General features: G+C 45.9%; 1 protein-coding gene across 1 annotated transcript in view; it reads left to right on the forward strand.

The window, feature by feature from the left end:
* The first annotated feature begins 208 nt into the window (after positions 1–208).
* LOC141148573 (uncharacterized) overlaps positions 209–18,160 on the forward strand; it is a 153,153-nt gene continuing 135,201 nt past the window's right edge. The window contains exon 1 of the mRNA XM_073636135.1: positions 209–282. Within this exon, the coding sequence (XP_073492236.1) occupies positions 228–282 (55 nt within the window). The 5' untranslated portion in view covers positions 209–227. The remainder of the gene's footprint in view (positions 283–18,160) is intronic.

The following is an 18,160-nucleotide window of genomic DNA, read 5'->3' on the forward strand; positions in this document are numbered from 1 at the left end:
TAAGTCGTTTGTTTAATAAAGCATTGAAAACGTACTCCAGTCTTGGTGCGTGTGTCGTCCAGAAGTAAACTCAACGGAACCCTAGACCCGGTGCCGGTTAAACAGAGTGAGTAAGACAAAAACATTCCTTTTTCTGAAAGTGAAACTAAGTGAAAGACATTTATGTGACTGTTCAGTGTGTTGTTGGCACATCGGTGTAAAGGAAAATCATTCCACAAAGACTCGGGATGGCGGAGAGGACACTTCTGGGAATACTGATTCTTCTCTCTCTGTGCCAGACATGTGAGTTTTAACCTTTTATCATTGGTGAGGGGGAATGAGCCATTCATTTAACTGTAAAGATGATATATAAAAGAAAAGATCTGAGATATGATGTTTTGGCACATGGAAGTGATAGAACTGTGAACATTGCTCTCTCCTAGTCCTGTAATCTGAATACAGAGAACAATTTTAATTACTGCCATAAACTTAATGTGACCATAAACACAGCTCCCAAATGTCCCTTATTTCGAGGGACTGTCCCTGATTTGGAGCAATGCCCCTCTGTCCCTCTTTCCCCCTCATTTGTGCTTCAGTTTGGTATTTTTCAAGAAGTGTTTCCCAGTGCAAACCTTCCATACAAATTCTAAATTGCTGCATTTGTAAATTTTAAAAGCAATATAAAGGAATAGTAGTGATAAAAAAAGCCCTTGTGAATTGAATTTTTTTTTTGGTTAATTCTCCTTTAAGGAGGTGTGGCAGGGGGTGTGTCCTATGCCTACATACATTTGCTAGTAGGTGTCCCTCATTCCCATCTCAAAATGCTGGAAGGTATGCCATAAATGACTCCACACCATACCAATTTGACTACCAGGAGGATAACATTTGGTTCTGGCTGTTGGAGTCTCTCATTATCACACATGGATTTCCACCTTCCCTTAAAAGCTCCGTACTCATCCTAACAGCTTAAAGCCCAGCTCCAGGAATTAGACAAAATCTATCCTGGAAGTGGGGCCACATCGTACTGCAAGGGTTAATCACTCACTCAGCCTAAAGGGGCAGAAATAAGGAACAATGCTTATCTTTCTACAATCTCCAGCATGGTCCCTCCAGTGGGGTGATCAGTCATACAAAGCCACCTAGCTGTGGTCACTTCCCTGCCAACGTAAGTGGTCAAAGATGTAACTTCCTCAACTGTAAGTCCTCAATAGTAAAGAGAACTGCTAGACCAACAAGAGGTTAGCAAAGACAACTGCCAGAGCCATTGCCACAACCTCACGTGTCCAAACAATTGTTTCTAATTTTTTTTTGGTTGTTCAATAAAGTTTTAATTTGGGATTTCCATGCAGCATATGGTTACATACAATGTCCATCTAGGACTACAATGTTCACAGGGTTACAAGGTTGTTGTGCAAATTCACTGAAGAATGAACAACATTGTCACCGTTAGATATAGAACGTGGGAGGATGATAATGTAGGCATTAACACCTGCTAATGATTCTCTGACAGGCACTTCTGTCAGATCTGTTAGGGAAATAATTCACAGTCTCAGACCGTCCTCGGGCATCAGGGTAATATTTATTGCATATGCAAGAGAAATGAATAGCATTACATCTTCATGCTGTCATCGTCATTTCTAAGGAAAATACTGTGGTACATGTCTTTTTTAAAAGCCCTGGACACCCCCCTTTCCTGTCTTAAAACATGCCCAGTCTCATGTATTTTCAACTTTATTCTGGACAGAACAGGAAAGGTGGAAGTGTCTGTTATAGACTGTTATGTTCATCTAACAATGGTTACAGGATACTGACTTGAAAACTCCCCAAGCCAACACAAAAATACAGGATATATTCAGAAAACTGCATATCTAAGCATATTATATTGCTGACTCCATTTTATTACTAGTCTTTAACTTAATCCTAGATTCATAGCTTATTTCTAGGCCATGATAAACAAAATGGCGTCTTTCATAACTGACATTTAAAGTATAATTTCTCTAACATCTCCCCCCTTTTATACTAATAATGTCAATACTTCAAATATCCAGTTTCTTTTATTTTTACCAGGTATTATCATTTAGACAGATAAGTCTTTAGCGAGAGTTGTAAATTCATCATCAGGTTCTGAGTATAGTTCCGTCTCGCTCTGGAGGAGCATAGTTTTTGTTAAAGGTGTGTCAATCAGTCTTTGAAGAATTCCCCTAATACAGGGAATGCAGCAACATCCACACAATGTAAGAACTGCGGCTGCCATGACAATAGAGATAAGCAAACTTTTTGCAAGATCACCCCATTTACCAAACCATTTTTCAAAGAGTCAGGGGGTTCTCTATACCAGAGTTCTCAGCTAATTCTTCAGATAGCATTTGTAGGCCTTATAAGGCTTTGGTAATACTTCCATCAGGTGCCGTATTGTTTGGAATAAAAGTGCAGCAGAAGGTGCCGAACATTTTGCATACCCTGCCCCTTTCTGCCAGCAACATATCCAACGCTATACGGTTCTGCCACGCTGTCAAAGAGGTGGCGTCCAATTGTGCTGCTATACCTTTGATAGCATCTCTGGTGTAATTCACAAACCTCTGCTGGTTGTAGTAGATGTAGTTTATCCAGTCGACGTTCTTTTTGAGCTGGATTCATATGAAGAGTGAGGTGAGTCCTGCTGTTATTTGATTCTGCGCTTTAATTCCATCTGGAACTCCTCGTGGAACACCTATATACACTCGGTTGTCAAATGATACTTGTGGTGTTTCTCGCTTAATTCTTTTAAAAAAGTATTTACCTGGTAGTTTCATTGATTCATCACTCATAGGAACTATATAAAAGGGAAGCAGCAATCGGGTAAGGGCACAACTTCCATCTAGGTGGCAGTCTGGGCCTTAGTCTCTTATCTCCACACAAACACCAAACATCAGCCAATTGCTGTTTTTGTTCCTGAAACCATTTTAGTTGGTACTTAATTTCTGTAGTAAGGGTTGTAATTGCACAGTATTCAGGGGATAGGGTGCCAACATTTGTACCATTACTGTCATTGTTAGAAAAACAAGTAAAATTTCCTGGTAATGCTTGTACTGATGGGGGTATACTTTGCGTTTTAGTCTTAGAGTAGCTCTTTTTCTCATTTACACATTCTGACCCAGTAATATTTTATGAAAACATTCTTATTATACAAGTCAAGTCTATTTCCTCTTTAGGGAGAGGAACGGTGGCTAGTTGTGGAATATAATAAGATTTACCATACAACATTTCATACGGTGTTAGTCCTTTAGCAGTAGGGGTAATTCTTATACTCAACAATGCCATTGGCAAACACTAAACCATTTATTTTTCCCTGTTTCCTCCAACAATTTTCTTAGTTTACTCTTTAAGGTACCATTGTCTCTCCACTGTGCCCACAGATTGTGGGTGGTAGACACAGTGTTTTTTTTTTTGGTCAATATTGTACCATTTACCAATTTGTTGTATTGTTCGGTTTACAAAATGGGAGCCATTGTCACTGTAAATCACAGAGGGGATTTACAAAAGCGGTTGGAATGGAATCACCTCTTTAATAAGTACTTTGAAATGGAATCACCTCTTTAATAAGTACTTTGGCTACTGACTGCCCATTTGGGTGTGTCATAGGAAAAGCTTCCGCCCACTTTATAAACAACAATAATCATAAAATCCATGCATATCGTGTGAAAGGGATTAGAGGGTTGTGGGAAATGACCTCTTAAGGGTCTTAGGGCACCTTGAGCATGGTATCTGGTACAAAGCGGACATGTGAGGCAAAAATCTCTAGAGTCATTCGTAAACCCATATGTTGTGAACACCTTTTTGATCACCTGCACCATCCCTCCTTTTGAGATATGGGCTTGCCCATGGCTCAATAACGCAGCATATCTAAATGGTGATGTAGGTAAAATGGGTTTACCTTCTGTACTTGTGTATATACCATTGACCAGGGTTGCCCCTTTAGATAACCACTTTTGTTTTTCACCTGCCGGTGATGTTTTCTGCATTTCTGATAACCATGTTTTATCAATAGCTTTCCGTACCTCACCATTTTCTTGGGGACCTGTATAGTACATGTGTGTTTTTTGCGGTCCTGTAGTAGCTTCCCTTGCAGTCTTTGTCTGTTAGTGCATTTCCTAGAGTAATTGGATCTGTTCCCTTTCTGTGTGCTGTACATTTGCAAATAGCCACTTGTGTTGGTTTCTGTACATTTTCTAGAAGGGCCAGGATAAGATCTCTATGTGAGATTGGTTTACCTGTGGACGTAATCATACCCCTATTTTTCCATTGCTGGGCAAATATGTGTATAGTAGAAAAAGCGTATTGGCTGTCTGTATAAATATTTATTTTCTTCCCTTCCCCTAGACTACAGGCCCAGGATAGGGCAATAATTTCAGCTTGTTGTGTAGAGTAGGAACTGGGAAGGGGTCTGGCTTCAATGACCTGGTCATGCGTTACTATAGCATATGCCGTTTGATGTACCCTTTTATCGTCCTTTTTACAAGACCCATCAACACAAAAGGTAATGTCAGCATCTAGAAAGGGAACATCCGTGAGAACACACAATGAGGTGCTTTACCTACGTAAATGCATCCTCTGCTTGCACATTCCACTGAATGGAATCTTTTGCAGCCATTAGTGAACCATAGATGAGATCAGAAGGAGGCGCCACCTCCATTGCATAATTTGCTATCCATGCTCTACAGACATTTGCCATGCCAAGAAATGACATCATTTATTTTTGGTATGTGATTTGGGGACTTGAAGGATGGCCTCTTTTCGGATCTCATGCAAAAGTCTACCTTCTTGAGATAAAATGTAACCCAGGCATTTCACCTTTGTCTTTGCTGACCTTTTGACCTTGGTCTGCGAGGAAATGCATCAGAACCATGGTAATTTTACATACATTACTACCAGAATGTCATCCACATACAAGAGAATTTAACTCACACTGGGAGGTACAAACCGAGACAAATTATTGGACATTCTTTGTGAGAAGGTAGTTGGACTTTCACAATATCCTTGGGATAACCTAGTGTATGTGTACCTCTTTTTTTTTCCGTGTACATAAATGCAACCCAGAACTGACTGTCTTTGTGTAAGGGAATGGGAAAGAAGGATTACTGTTATCGATAACAGAAAATACCTTGTTCTCTGGGTCGAGCTCGTTCAGGAGGACATGCATGTCTGGGACCACCGGGGCCCTCGGTAATACGGCCCCATTGATTGCCTGTAAATCCTGCACGAGTCTCCACCCATCTTTCTCTCCCTTATGCCTCCTATACCTCTGAATCCCTCTGGATTTTAGTTTCTCATCTGTCAGTTGGACCCAGTTCCTTATAAGTTCTCCTAGCTCATGCCATGATACCTTGGGGTTCCGGGTGACCGAAACATGAGGTACAGTATCCTGCCTGTACATTTGCAGAATAGGCTATGGTAGGAGACAAGTAGCCACGCTATTTCCTTCCTTATCACAGTACAGACATTTTAATAAAACTTCAGTGTTAGTGAGACTCATTAACTGTTTCTCATAGAACTTATCAGGCCCAGAGGTCTTTCTGTAGTACATGGTGCAATAGAGGTTTGTCTGGACCTTATACCTTTTCCTCACAGACTCTTCATCAATTATTTCTGCCAGGGTTTTGGGTATATTTAATCCCTCAGTTTGCAAATTCCAGGCTGTACCAGTATCAGGGCTCATTATCCACGGCTGTGATTTGTTTTTCACACAGCCAATGGGCTCTGAGACCTCTCTCCACTGGTACGACAGAAATATCAAGAGCGTGCAACATGTCTCTACCCAACAAATTAACAGGACATTTAGTCATAATGACAATTTTACACTGAGCCTATTTACCTGTCTGTGGATCTTCCACAGTAAGGCCTTCAGACATGACCTCCTGGTGCATCAACCCATTTTGCAGATTTTACATATACTACACCTTTTTCTTTACCTTTTTCATATCCAGCGGGTGTATTAGGGTCCTACAAGCCCCAGTATCACAGAGAAATGTTAGCCATCTACCCTTCACAACCAAGATAATTTCTGACTTGACTTTAGCATGCAAACAAGTTTCAACAGCACACACATCCAAAATTTCAGATTCTTTCTCATCATTTTCTTCTGTATCTCTCTCTCTGCAGACATACTAACATCTTCTAGTCATGCTTCTTCCTCTCTGTTTGACCTACATTCTTTTACCAAATGACCTCTTTTACCTCACAGGAAACACTCCCTTCTCTTTTTTTTTTCATAGTCCTGAATGCGGGGCCTTGTTCAGGTGTTTCCCATCCTTCTGTTCTCTATCCTTGCTATAAGAGCATTTCTCCTGTTTTCTAGTGCTGCATCATCATGAGGCAACACAACTCCCTGATTGTTTAATCCACTCCAATCCCCCACTACATGATGCCAGTCGGGACCCAGGATCTGTCTGATTCAGTTTCCTTCCTCCAAATTGTTCCCCCGCTTCTTCCTCCGATCTTCTGCTTCTTCCTTCGGTCCTCTCGTCCGCATCTTCCTCTGCCTTCTTCTTCCCTGATCCATTCTTCGGACAATCCGCATCCATGGGAGGTTCCCGCTGTGTGACGCTTCTGTTCTTCTGACAGTTCTTATATAACTGAGGGCCACCCGGTGACCCCACCCCCCTCTGACGCACGGGGACTTCCCTAAGGCTTTCCCGTGATGTCAGGGGGGCGGGGTCACCCGGTTACGTAACGGGTGACCCCGCCCACCTCTGACACCACAGAGAAAACCATAGGGAAGTCCCGTGCGTCAGAGGGGGACGGGGTCACCGGGTGGCCCTGCCCTCAGTTATATAAGAAGTGTCAGAAGAACAGAAGCATCACACAGCTGGAACCTCCCATGGAGGCGGATCGTCCAAAGAATGAAGCGGGGAAGAAGAAGCTGGAGGAAGATGCGGACGAGAAGAACGAAGGAAGAAGCAGTAAATCGGAGGAAGAAGAGAAGAAGCGGGGAAAGAAGACATTAATAAAGGAATTGTCAAAAACCATCACTTGTCTTTTTTAACATTTTTGACACTTTTTTTGCAAAATGGTAGGGGTACATTTGTACCCCATTACCATTTCACATGGGGGGCAGGATATGGGGTCCCCTTGTTAAAGGGGGCATCCAGATTCCGATAAGCCCCCCGCCCGCATACCTCCACAACCAATGAGCAAGGGTTGTGGGTATGAGGCCCTTGTCCCCATCAACATGGGGACATCCTCCCCATGTTGAGGGCATGTGGCCTGGTACGGTTCAGGAGGGATGGCGCTCTCTCGTCCCCCCCTCTTTTTCTGCGGCTTGCCAGGTTGCGTGCTTGGATAAGGGTCTGGTATAGATTTTTAGGGGACCCCAAAAATGCAGATAAATGCTCAAAAATGCAGCTTACCAGCGTTTAATGTTTTTGATCCATAAAAAAAAACTCTAAAAAGTGCTAACGCTGAAAAACACAAAAAAAGCTATTGCAGAAAACGAATGAAATACGTTGAAAAACTTACTGCAAAGCTACTGGCGTTTTTATAACGTTATTATAACATTCAGTGTGCATGAGGCCTAAGGCCTCATTCACACGGGCACTGTCAGTTTAGCCATGTTAAAAACGTATCAGTTCTTATCCGTTGCTTCATCCATCTTCCGTTCCTTTAATATCCGTTTTCATTCATTAATGTACACATTTACATCTATTTTTTCATCCGTTCATCTGTTTTGATCCGTTTACAGCAGTTTCTGTGCCTTTAAGGAAATTACCCAGAAAGCATTGCTCCTCCCATACAGATAAACAAAACAAAAAATGATTTCTTCAAATCGGATCTTAACTGATCGGATGTTAACGACAGTGTCCGTAAACGTCAGTTAATATCAGTTTTAACAGATCTGGACGTAGCTTTGTACGTTAAAAAAACTGATAAAATCAGAAGCAGAGGTTAACGGATGGTAACGGATGGTTATCCGTTTGCCCATAGGAATGCATTATCGTCCGTTGACAGATGGAAGAAAAACAGATAGACGGTCGGTCTGTGTGAAAGGGGACTAAAACTTGAGAATGAAGGACACTTCAGAAAGACAATGACCGCAGGAAAAAGTGGGTGCTGTTAAATTACTCTAAACATCAGGCATGGCTTAATAGTCTGATTAGAAATGACAAATACCACAACCTGGAAAGTATCCCAAGAAAACTTCACATCCTGTACACCCGCCCTCTCTACCCACTACCCCCCGCCCCACATTTCTTTTCTCTAAAGCCCCATGCACACTTAAGCATTTTGTTTGTGTGACAGAAAAGGGCAAACCATTCACTTGAATGGATTGCCCAACATGTGACAAGTAGCTCCTTCACCTTTTTTGCATGGTAAGCCTCACAAAACACACATGACTGCTAGTCGCCATCCTCAGTGCCAGGCTGTCCACAGATCCAAAAAACAGAGGCACCTTTGGGCACCCCTGGAAGAGTAGCAATTTGGCTTGAGGCCAAACTATGAACAGTGGGAGGGACTCAAGGAGTTTGGCTAAACAAAACCCAGGTTCCATTTACCTATAAAATAAGCTTTGATTGCTGTGTGACAAGTAAAACTGGCTACACATTATACAATCTTCTTGTACAATTTTCCTTTAGATTTACCAAAACCATATAATATGAGGTCAAACCTAAACACTTCCAATTTGTATGGAATCAGGCAGGCCCTTGCACGGTTGAAGGTAAATCTAAAGGAAATTGAACAAAAAAATGCTATAATATACAGTGCATCCGGCAAGTATTCACAGCGCTTCTCTTTTTCCACATTTTGTTATATTACAGCCTTATTCCAAAATGGATTAAATTCATTATTTTCCTCAAAATTCTACAAACAATCCCCCATAATGACAACGTGAAAGAAGTTTGTTTGACATCTTTGCAAATTTATTAAAAAAAAAAAATCCAATGTACATAAGACCCCTTTCACACTGTGCCGCCACCGGCGTCAGCAGAAAAGCGGCGCTATCTTTAGCGCCGCTTTACCGTTGTTTTAGTGGCGCTATTCAGCCGCTAGCGGGGCAGTTTTAACCCTCCGCTAGAGGCCGAAAAGGGGTTAAATCCACCTGCAAAACGCCGCCGGAGCGGCATTTTGCTGGCGGTATCACAGAGCTGCCTCATTGATTTCAATGGGAAGCAGTGGTGGAGGAGCAGTGAGTTCACCGCTCCTGAGAAGCTGCTGGCAGGCCTTTTTTCTGACGCCCTGCCAGCGCACCGCTCCAGTGTGAAAGCCAAGTTAGTGTAGTGAGACCTCTGCACAGTGTTCATCTAAAGCTACAAGTTAGTGCAGTGCGTCCTGCTCACAGTGTTCAGCTAAAACTACAAGTTAGTGTGGTGTGTCCTCCTCACAGTGTTCAGCTAAACCTACAAGTTATTTTTCTGCAAGCTCTGCACAGTGTTAATCTAAAGCTACAAGTTAGTGTAGTGTGTCCTGCTCACAGTGTTCAGCTAAAACTACAAGTTAGTGTGGTGCGTCCTCCTAACAGTGTTCAGCTAAACCTACAAGTTATTTTTTTGCGAGCTCTGCACAGTGTTCAGCTAAACCTACAAGTTATTTTTTTGCGAGCTCTGCACAGTGTTCAGCTAAAGCTACCTGTAGAAGGTTGGTGGTGTTTTCCTGCTCCTATCACTACCGCAGGCAGCTAAAAAAGCTACTAGTTAGTTTTTTGTGAGCTCTGCACAGTGTTCAGCTAAAGCTACCTGTAGAAGGTTGGTGGTGTTCTGATACTACAGGCAGGCAGTTGATTTTGCTAGCTGCCGTATCAGTACATATATATTTGACCAAGCCATCCTCATCCTCCTCATCCTCTCTCACCCATGCTCAGGGTACTTTGTCTGGCAAAGCAGCGGCCTCTTCCCTCGGCTCAATGTCATCAGTGACTCCTTCCCTAGCCCCACCATGTCCTCCTGAGGAGTCCCTCGAACTGTTTGACCACAGTGTTTGGTACATGCTCCAGGAGGATGGCCAGCATTTGGAAGGCTCTGATGATGATACTGAGCTCGATGAAGGCAGTAACATGAGCACGGACAGAGGGGGTGCCCAAGAAGGACAGCAATCTGGCAGTCATGCTCCCCCTGCTGCAGCATACTGCCAGGTTTGCTCCAGTGATGAGGAGGGAGGGGATGATGAGGTCACTGACTCAATGTGGGTGCCTGATAGGAGAGAGGAGGAGGAGGAGGAGGTGGCACATCACCAACGAGGCAGGATGCCCTCAAGGGGCCAGCCTAAGGGCATCACACCCCAAAGCTCCACATGTGCAGGGCACTGCAGTCTCTGCGCATTATTCAAAAAGTTCTTTGGTGTGGGCCTTTTTTGAGACGAGTGCATCAGATTGCACCGCTGCTACTTGCAACATATGTCTCAAGCGTATCTCGCGTGGCCAAAACATCTCCCGCTTGGGTACCACATGCTTGACCAGACATATGTTGACCTGCCATGCAGTTCGTTGGCAAGCGTATCTAAAAGACCCACACCAAAGAACAAAGAGGACCTCTCCTTGCTCCTCATCAGCTGAGATCTCCAACCCCACTATACCTTCAGTCCTCTCTGAGACCTGCACTGAGAGGAATGAAGGTGTAGAATTAGGTGTGTCACAGCCAAGTACTTGTGGGCAATCTGCTTTTGGTACACCGACATCAGATTGTACCAGGCAAATTTCCCTGCCCCAGCCGTTGCACCGCCGAAAGAAGTTTGCTCCCAGCCATCCACATGCCCAGCGGTTGAATGCTAGCTTGGCAAAATTGCTAGCACTTCAACTGCTGCCTTTTCAGTTGGTAGACTCTGCCATCTTCCGTGAGTTTGTGGAATGTGCGGTTCCTCAGTGGTAGGTACCCAAACGCCACTTTTTCTCACGGAAGGCGATTCTGGCTCTCTACCGGCATGTGGAAGGCAATGTCCATGCCTCGCTGGACAGGGCGGTCAGCGGTAAGGTGCATATTACCACTGACTCATGGTCCAGCAGGCATGGACAGGGACGTTACCTAAGTTTCACGGCGCATTGGGGGACTCTGCTGGCAGCTGGGAAGGATGCAGGACAAGGTGCAGTAGTGTTGGAGGTTGTTCCGCCACCACGCCTCCAAAATGCCACTACTAATGATTGGGACACACCTCTCTTCTCCACCCCCTCCTCTTCTTCTTCCTCCATAGCCTCTTCCTGTGCTTTGTCCTCGGAACCAGCGGTGCTCCGTAGCCGTTCAAGGGGCTACGCAAGTACGCAGGCCAAAAGATGCCATGCGGTGCTTGAGCTGGTGTGCTTGTGGGACAGGAGCCACACTGGGGCCTAGGTTCTGTCAGCTCTGCAGGGGCAGGTTCAGAGGTGGTTGACGCCACGCCAACTTAAGGCAGGAATGGTGGTTTGCGACAATGGCACAAACCTCCTCTCTGCCCTCCGACAGGGACAAATGACCCAAGTGCCCTGTTTGGCTCACGTCCTTAACTTGGTGGTGCAGCGGTTCTTGGGCAGGTACCCGGGCTTACAGGATGTCCTGAGGCAGGCCAGGAAAGTTTGTGTGCATTTCCGCCGGTCATATAATGCCAGTGCTCGGCTGGCGGACCTCCAAAAGGAGTTTAACCTGCCCAAGAACCGCCTAATCTGTGACATGCCCACCAGGTGGAACTCAACGTTGGCCATGCTGCAGCGGCTGCACACGCAGCAGAGGGCCATCAATGAGTACCTGTGCGACTATGGCACCAGGACAGGGTCAGGGGAGCTTGGTTTTTTTTCCCCACGCCAGTGGGCCATGATCAGGGATGCATGCACTGTCCTGTCACCATTTGGGGAGGCCACGAGGATGGTGAGCAGTGACAGTGCATGTATCAGTGACACTGTCCCCCTTGTCCACCTGTTGGAGCACACGCTGCGTGGAATAATGGACAGGGCACTTGAGGCAGAACAGAGGCAGGAAGAGGAGGACTTCCTTAGCTGTCAAGGCCCCCTTTATCCAGACAGTGTTCCTGCGTGCCCGCCGATCACACAGGAAGAGGAGGAGGAGGAAGATTGTGTCAGTATGGAGGTGGAGCCTGGCACACAGCATCAGCAGCAGTCTTTAAGGGATCAGTCCCAAGAAACACATGGACTTGTACGTGGCTGGGAGGAGGTGGCTGCGGACCATGTCGTCCTTAGTGACCCAGAGGACTCTGGACCGAATGCCTCAGCAAACCTATGCTGCATGGCCTCCCTGATCCTGCAAAGCCTGCGTAAGGACCCTCGTATTCGTGGTATCAAGGAGAAGGACCAATACTGGCTGGCAACCCTCCTTGATCCACATTACAAGGGTAAGGTTGCGGACCTTATCTTGCCATCGCAGAGGGAGCAGAGGATGAAACATCTTCGGGAGGCCTTGCAGAAAGGTCTGTGCAACGCGTTCCCAGAGACTGGGAGGTTACAAACTCCTGTTTCTGGACAACGTGTTTCTGAGGCTTCGGTCAGTCAAAGAAGGAGCGGTGGAGAAGGTGGCCGTCTGACCGATGCGTTCAGACAATTTTTTGGTCCGCAGCCCCAAGGTATGATCGGTTCCAGCAACCATCGCCAGCGTCTGTTTTACATGGTGCAGGAATACCTAGGGGCAAGATCTGACTTGGACACCTTTCCCACCGAAAATCCTCTGGGTTACTGGGTTTTGAGGATGGATCACTGGCCAGAGCTTGCACAGTATGCAATTGAGCTACTGGCCTGTCCTGCATCCAGCGTTCTTTCGGAACGCACATTCAGTGCTGCTGGAGGCTTCGTAACCGATCACAGGGTGCGTCTGTCCACCGACTCGGTCGATCGACTGACCTTCATAAAAATTAATCAGTCTTGGATCACCACCAGCTACCAAGCACCTGATGCTGATGTAACCGAATAATTTTTTTTGAAATCTCAGATCCCTTCAAAGACTGTGTCACGGAACGTCCCACACTCCGCTTGAGTGCTTCCGTCATTATACCGCTTCCTAAGTTCTGGAACACGAGTCCAATGGATCTGGCTATAGGAACCCCCAAGAACTAGACAACATGAGTCTTGGAGTATATCAGGACTAACTCTTTATTTGAGATCTCACACACATTTATACAGCAGGCTGATTCAAAGCTAACCTAATTAACATGAGCTAATTTACTACAAAATGTACCCAGACTAGATGACAGACTTGTGGGCACCGAGCTTCACACAGTAGTATAAACACAATAGCTGGAGCTAATTACAATTAACAATACAAACAACAATCCCCCCCCTCCTCAGCCTAGACCATTCGTCTCCTAGCCAGTGCTGGTGGCTAATGTGATCAGCTCATTCAATTAACAGGTTGAGTTCAGAATCAACCAAACCAATAATAGTCTCTACATACATCCTGGGAGATATTGTGGACAAATATTACTGTCCCATTTTAAGTAGTCCAAGACATATTTTCTCACTCACCCTGTGCCAGGATGGCACAGGGTGACTTAGACATAAGATGTATTCTGAGTTCCACGGGCCCTCCCGTCACATCGCTCCCCTTTCGGCAGAAGACTAACACAGGAGCAGACCCCAGATGGGTTGACTCCGAAGTTAGTAAGTAGTTCCAGTCCTCTAATGCCTGTACCCACACAGTACCCCAAATAAATTGTTCCAAACAAAGCATTACTCACCCAGCCAACCTCTGCCTCTCTCAGAGACCATATCTGCCGTTGGGGAGAGGCCCGGACTGGCCCTTCTCCCTGGAGTCCTTTCTGCCGCTGGAGAGAAGATAGGGTGACTGGGCTCACTCTATCATGCTGTTGGGGATCTGAGCCAACTGCCCAGCATCCCTGGGGTATACAGGTGGAGACTGAAGTCCCATCCACCTTCACAGGAAATCCATCCTCTGTTAGTTGAGGGCAGAGTCCAGCAGTCCTTGGCCTTGTTGCCAGCCCTTCTGCTGGAAACCCCACACCATCTGTTCCAGCTAACTGTTGGGGAGGGAGGCCGACTGCCCCACCTCCCTGGAACTCTGTAGTTGTTGCCGGTGCTGGGCAGAGGTTGGTAACACTCTGCCCTGTTGCCAGCACTTCTGCTGGGAACTCCGCATCCTCTGCTCCGGCTAACCATTGGGGCAGGAGGCTGGCTTCCTCCACTCCCAAACTGTGTAGCTGCCATTGGGGAGGTGAGCCGGCTGCTTCCTTTTCCATTCCCTCATCTGGTTGCTTGGACGACATGTCTCTGGTACTGTCTCCCAGGTGCACTGATCTTTGCTGGGGAGGGAAGGCCGCTTCCTCCACCGTGGCCAACTGTTGGGGAGGGACAACACACACCTTCTCTCCCTTCTCCCCCTGTATCTGCTGCTGGGAAGTGATTGCCACCTTCTCACCCTGGGCCTCCGAAACTGCCACAGGTGTGGGGCAGAGGTCTTGGACCCTCTGTCCGGTTGCCAGATCTTCAGCTGGAGAAGTTGGTTGTAACTCCACAGATACTGCTGTTGGTGCTGGGCAGAGCACAGTGAAGTTTGACCCTAATACCGGCTCTTCTGCTGGAGGCTCATCAGGTTGTTGTTCCTCAGCAGAAAAGTCTATTAAATCCCCTATCTCTATAACTGGTGTCTGGGGATAGAGGTTCACCATCTCCTGTCCATGGAACCCAGAAGATGTTATCAGTGCTGGACAGAGGTTAGCAGAGCTCTGCCCTGTTGTCAGCACTTCAGGTTTGGGGATGGCAATCTTCAGATTTTCCACTGCCGATTCTCTGGCATGCTGCTGAACTTGTTCTAGCAGTTTCCTGTATGCCCTTTCCAGATGCTGTTCCTTCCTTAGCAAATGGTCCAGATCAGGTTTGAGCTCTGAGACCCCTGCAAGACCGAGCATAGCCTCTCTATATTCTCGCAGGTCCTCAAGTTCAGGCTCCCCTTCATCGCCAAACATAAAACAATCTGTAAGGCTCTCCCACAGCAATCCAGGGCCGCCAAAGTCATATCCCTCTGGAGAGCATTCTGTTGTCTTCCCTAAATATTCCTCCTCTGCGTGCCATTGCAGAGCCCGATAATGATTGTCCAGCTTTCTCTCCTGCTGGACCAGCCTGTCCAACTCTGTCACCCATTGCTCCTGGGGCCGCTCTCCCAGGAATGCCATCCGCAATGCCCGTTGGTCACTGGCCTGTTGCTCTTGGGTTGGAAAGCACTTGCTCTGTTTTATACCAGCGAGCCGGAGGGCTCCAGTCCAGAGCTCCACCCGAATTTGCTGCCTAAGCTCCAGGTATTCATCCTTAGACACAGTCCTGGTGTATGTTGAAAGGATGATCCGCAGCAGCCCCGGGAACTCTGATGCCAGGTCCATATCTCCGCTGGGGTGACTGAAGTCTGCTATCCTGATCTTGGATCCAGGTGGAGGTTTAGATTTCCCAGACTGCAGGAAGCTTTCCCGCTGCTTGCCACCAATGTCACGGAACGTCCCACACTCCGCTTGAGTGCTTCCGTCAGTATACCGCTTCCTAAGTTCTGGAACACGAGTCCAATGGATCTGGCTATAGGAACCCCCAAGAACTGGACAACACCAGTCTTGGAGTACATCAGGACTAACACTTTATTTGAGATCTCACACACATTTATACAGCAGGCTGACTCAAAGCTAACCTAATTAACATGAGCTAATTTACTACAAAATGTACCCAGACCAGATGACAGACTTGTGGGCACCGAGCTTCACACAGTAGTATAAACACAATAGCTGGAGCTAATTACAATTAACAATACAAACAACAATCCCCCCCCTCCTCAGCCTAGACCATTCGTCTCCTAGCCAGTGCTGGTGACTAATGTGATCAGCTCATTCCAATAATAGTCTCTACATCCTGGGAGATATTGTGGACAAATATTACTGTCCCATTTTAAGTAGTCCAAGATATATTTTCTCACTCACCCTGTGAGTTCCACGGGCCCTCCCGTCACAGACTGCCTATGCTGATGCTGAGTGACTATCCCTGAGTAATTATCCTCTTCCTCCTCAATGATCACGCTGATAGCTTGTAAGAATATTTTTGGTTCTGGGCGCCATCACCAGTGCCTAAGGCCCAATTTTTCAGCCCCTGTTTAACAGGAGCGTGTAATTACAATTTTTGATGCAATACTTTGCAGCAGGGCTCGTTTCTGCGTTCCAACTAGAGTATCTGTGAGGGGTTGCAGTGTTGTGGCACCAGCACCAGTGCCTAAGGCCCAATTTTTCAGCCCCTGTTTAACAGGGGCGTGTAATTACAATTTTTGATGCAATACTTTGCAGCAGGGCTCGTTCCTGCGTTCCAACTAGAGTGTCTGTGAGGACTTACAGTGTTGTGGCACCAGCACCACCACCACCACCAAAGGCCCAATTTTTCTGTTCAACAGGGGCATGTACAATTCTTGATCTAATATTTCACAGCAGGGCCCTGTGAGGGCTTACAGTGTTGTGGCCACAACAACACCTAAGGCCCAAATTTCTGCTGAGTATATAGGGCAGGCCCCTACTTTCAAACATCTAACTTACAAACGACTCCTACTTGCAAACGGAAGGAGACAACAGGAAGTGAGATGAAATCTACCCCTAGGAAGGGAAATTCTCTCCTGTAAGAGTTAATATGGGAAAAACATTTCTCCTTTCCACTGATGCTTTCCAATCCTTGTTCCACAAAAAAACCCAAATTTTCAAAAAACATTTGTCATTGGGACAAAAAGTGAGGTGAAATCTTCTGAAGAGGAGGACAGACAGCAAAACAAATGTCACAGGGGTGATAACCCTTCCCTATGTTTTCCAAAAAGCTTAAAAAGATTTTTTGGCTGGAGCTAAACACGTTAAAAATGTACCCGTTCAAAATTACATCCAGATTCTACTTAACAACAAACCTACAGTCCCTGTCTTGTTTGCACCGCCTGTATACTGCTGTTCAGAGTATATAAGGCCTGGTGGCCCCACACCTTTCCTTATTTTAATTTGGGTGCGGGGTTCCCCTTAATATCCATACAAGACCCAAAGGGCCTGGTAATGGAATGGGGGGTACCCATGCCGTTTGTCTCACTGATTTTCATCCATATTGCCAGGACCCAACATTACATTAAACCCGCAAGCAGTTTTAAATGAGATTTTTTCCTTTAAAAATGACATTTTGTGCAGGGACTGTTCTAAGCACGGGAAACACGCGCCACTTTATAGGCATACTATAGACACCCCCCAGGTACAATATTTAAAGTAATATTTCACTTTTTTTTTTTTTTTACTTTAAGCATCATTAAAATCACTGCTCCCGAAAAACGGCCGTTTTTAAACATTTTTTTTGCATTGATACATGTCCCCTGGGGCAGGACCCGGGTCCCCAAACAATTTTTAGGACAATACCATGCAAATTAGCCTTTAAAATGAGCACTTTTGATTTCGAACGTTCGAGTCCCATAGACGTCAATGGGATTCTAACGTTCGTGCAAATTTTCGGTCCGTTCGCAGGTTCTGGTGCGAACCGAACCGGGGGGTGTTCGGCTCATCCCTAATGGCAGGTAAATTTAGGAGCAACAATGCGTAAACTCCAGGGTGCTACAGATACTTAGCACTTTGCCTGAGCCTAGCTTTACATAAGAACTTTATTAAACTAGTCAGGGACATTTTGTGCTGGAGGGAAAATGGGAGGGATTTTTCATGTTCCTGGCCCCTACACTGTGCTTATACACTCTTAACTTCTGCACTGTTTTCATTTTGTAATCTTGACCCATACTGTGCATTACATACTCCTGTCCCCTTCAGTCTGTGTTATGTATTTCTAATCCCATCAAAAAATGCAGCACTGTGCATTGCATACTCCTGACCCCTTTTCACTACACTCTCTGGACCCCTGCACTGTCAGACCAGTCAGCTGATGAATTGCAAGGGGTGACATTTAACCTGATCTAGTATTAGTGTATGTGCTGTTTTTAAATGTTTCCTGTGTCTGAATTGGGAAATTTACAGTTTTTGTGATAATTTGACAGCATGCTGGTCAGTTTCTGAGGACTAACCCCTTTCACACTGGAGGCATTTTTCAGGCGCACTCATCGGGTGCCCAGTGACATGGCGGGAAGGCGAGGGCGTCATATGACACCCTCCCAGAATGACAGCCGGTGGGCGGCAAGTGGTTAATGGAAAATCATTAAAGGTGAAGTCCAGCCTGAGCTCTTTTGGCTGGGCTTCTCCTATGGGTCACAGGAGGGCAATTCGTTTTGCACTCCTGTGACCCATTTTCAGCAGA

Source organism: Aquarana catesbeiana, linkage group LG06 (assembly GCF_042186555.1).
Source record: "Aquarana catesbeiana isolate 2022-GZ linkage group LG06, ASM4218655v1, whole genome shotgun sequence".
In the NCBI taxonomy this organism is placed as follows: Eukaryota; Metazoa; Chordata; class Amphibia; order Anura; family Ranidae; genus Aquarana; species Aquarana catesbeiana.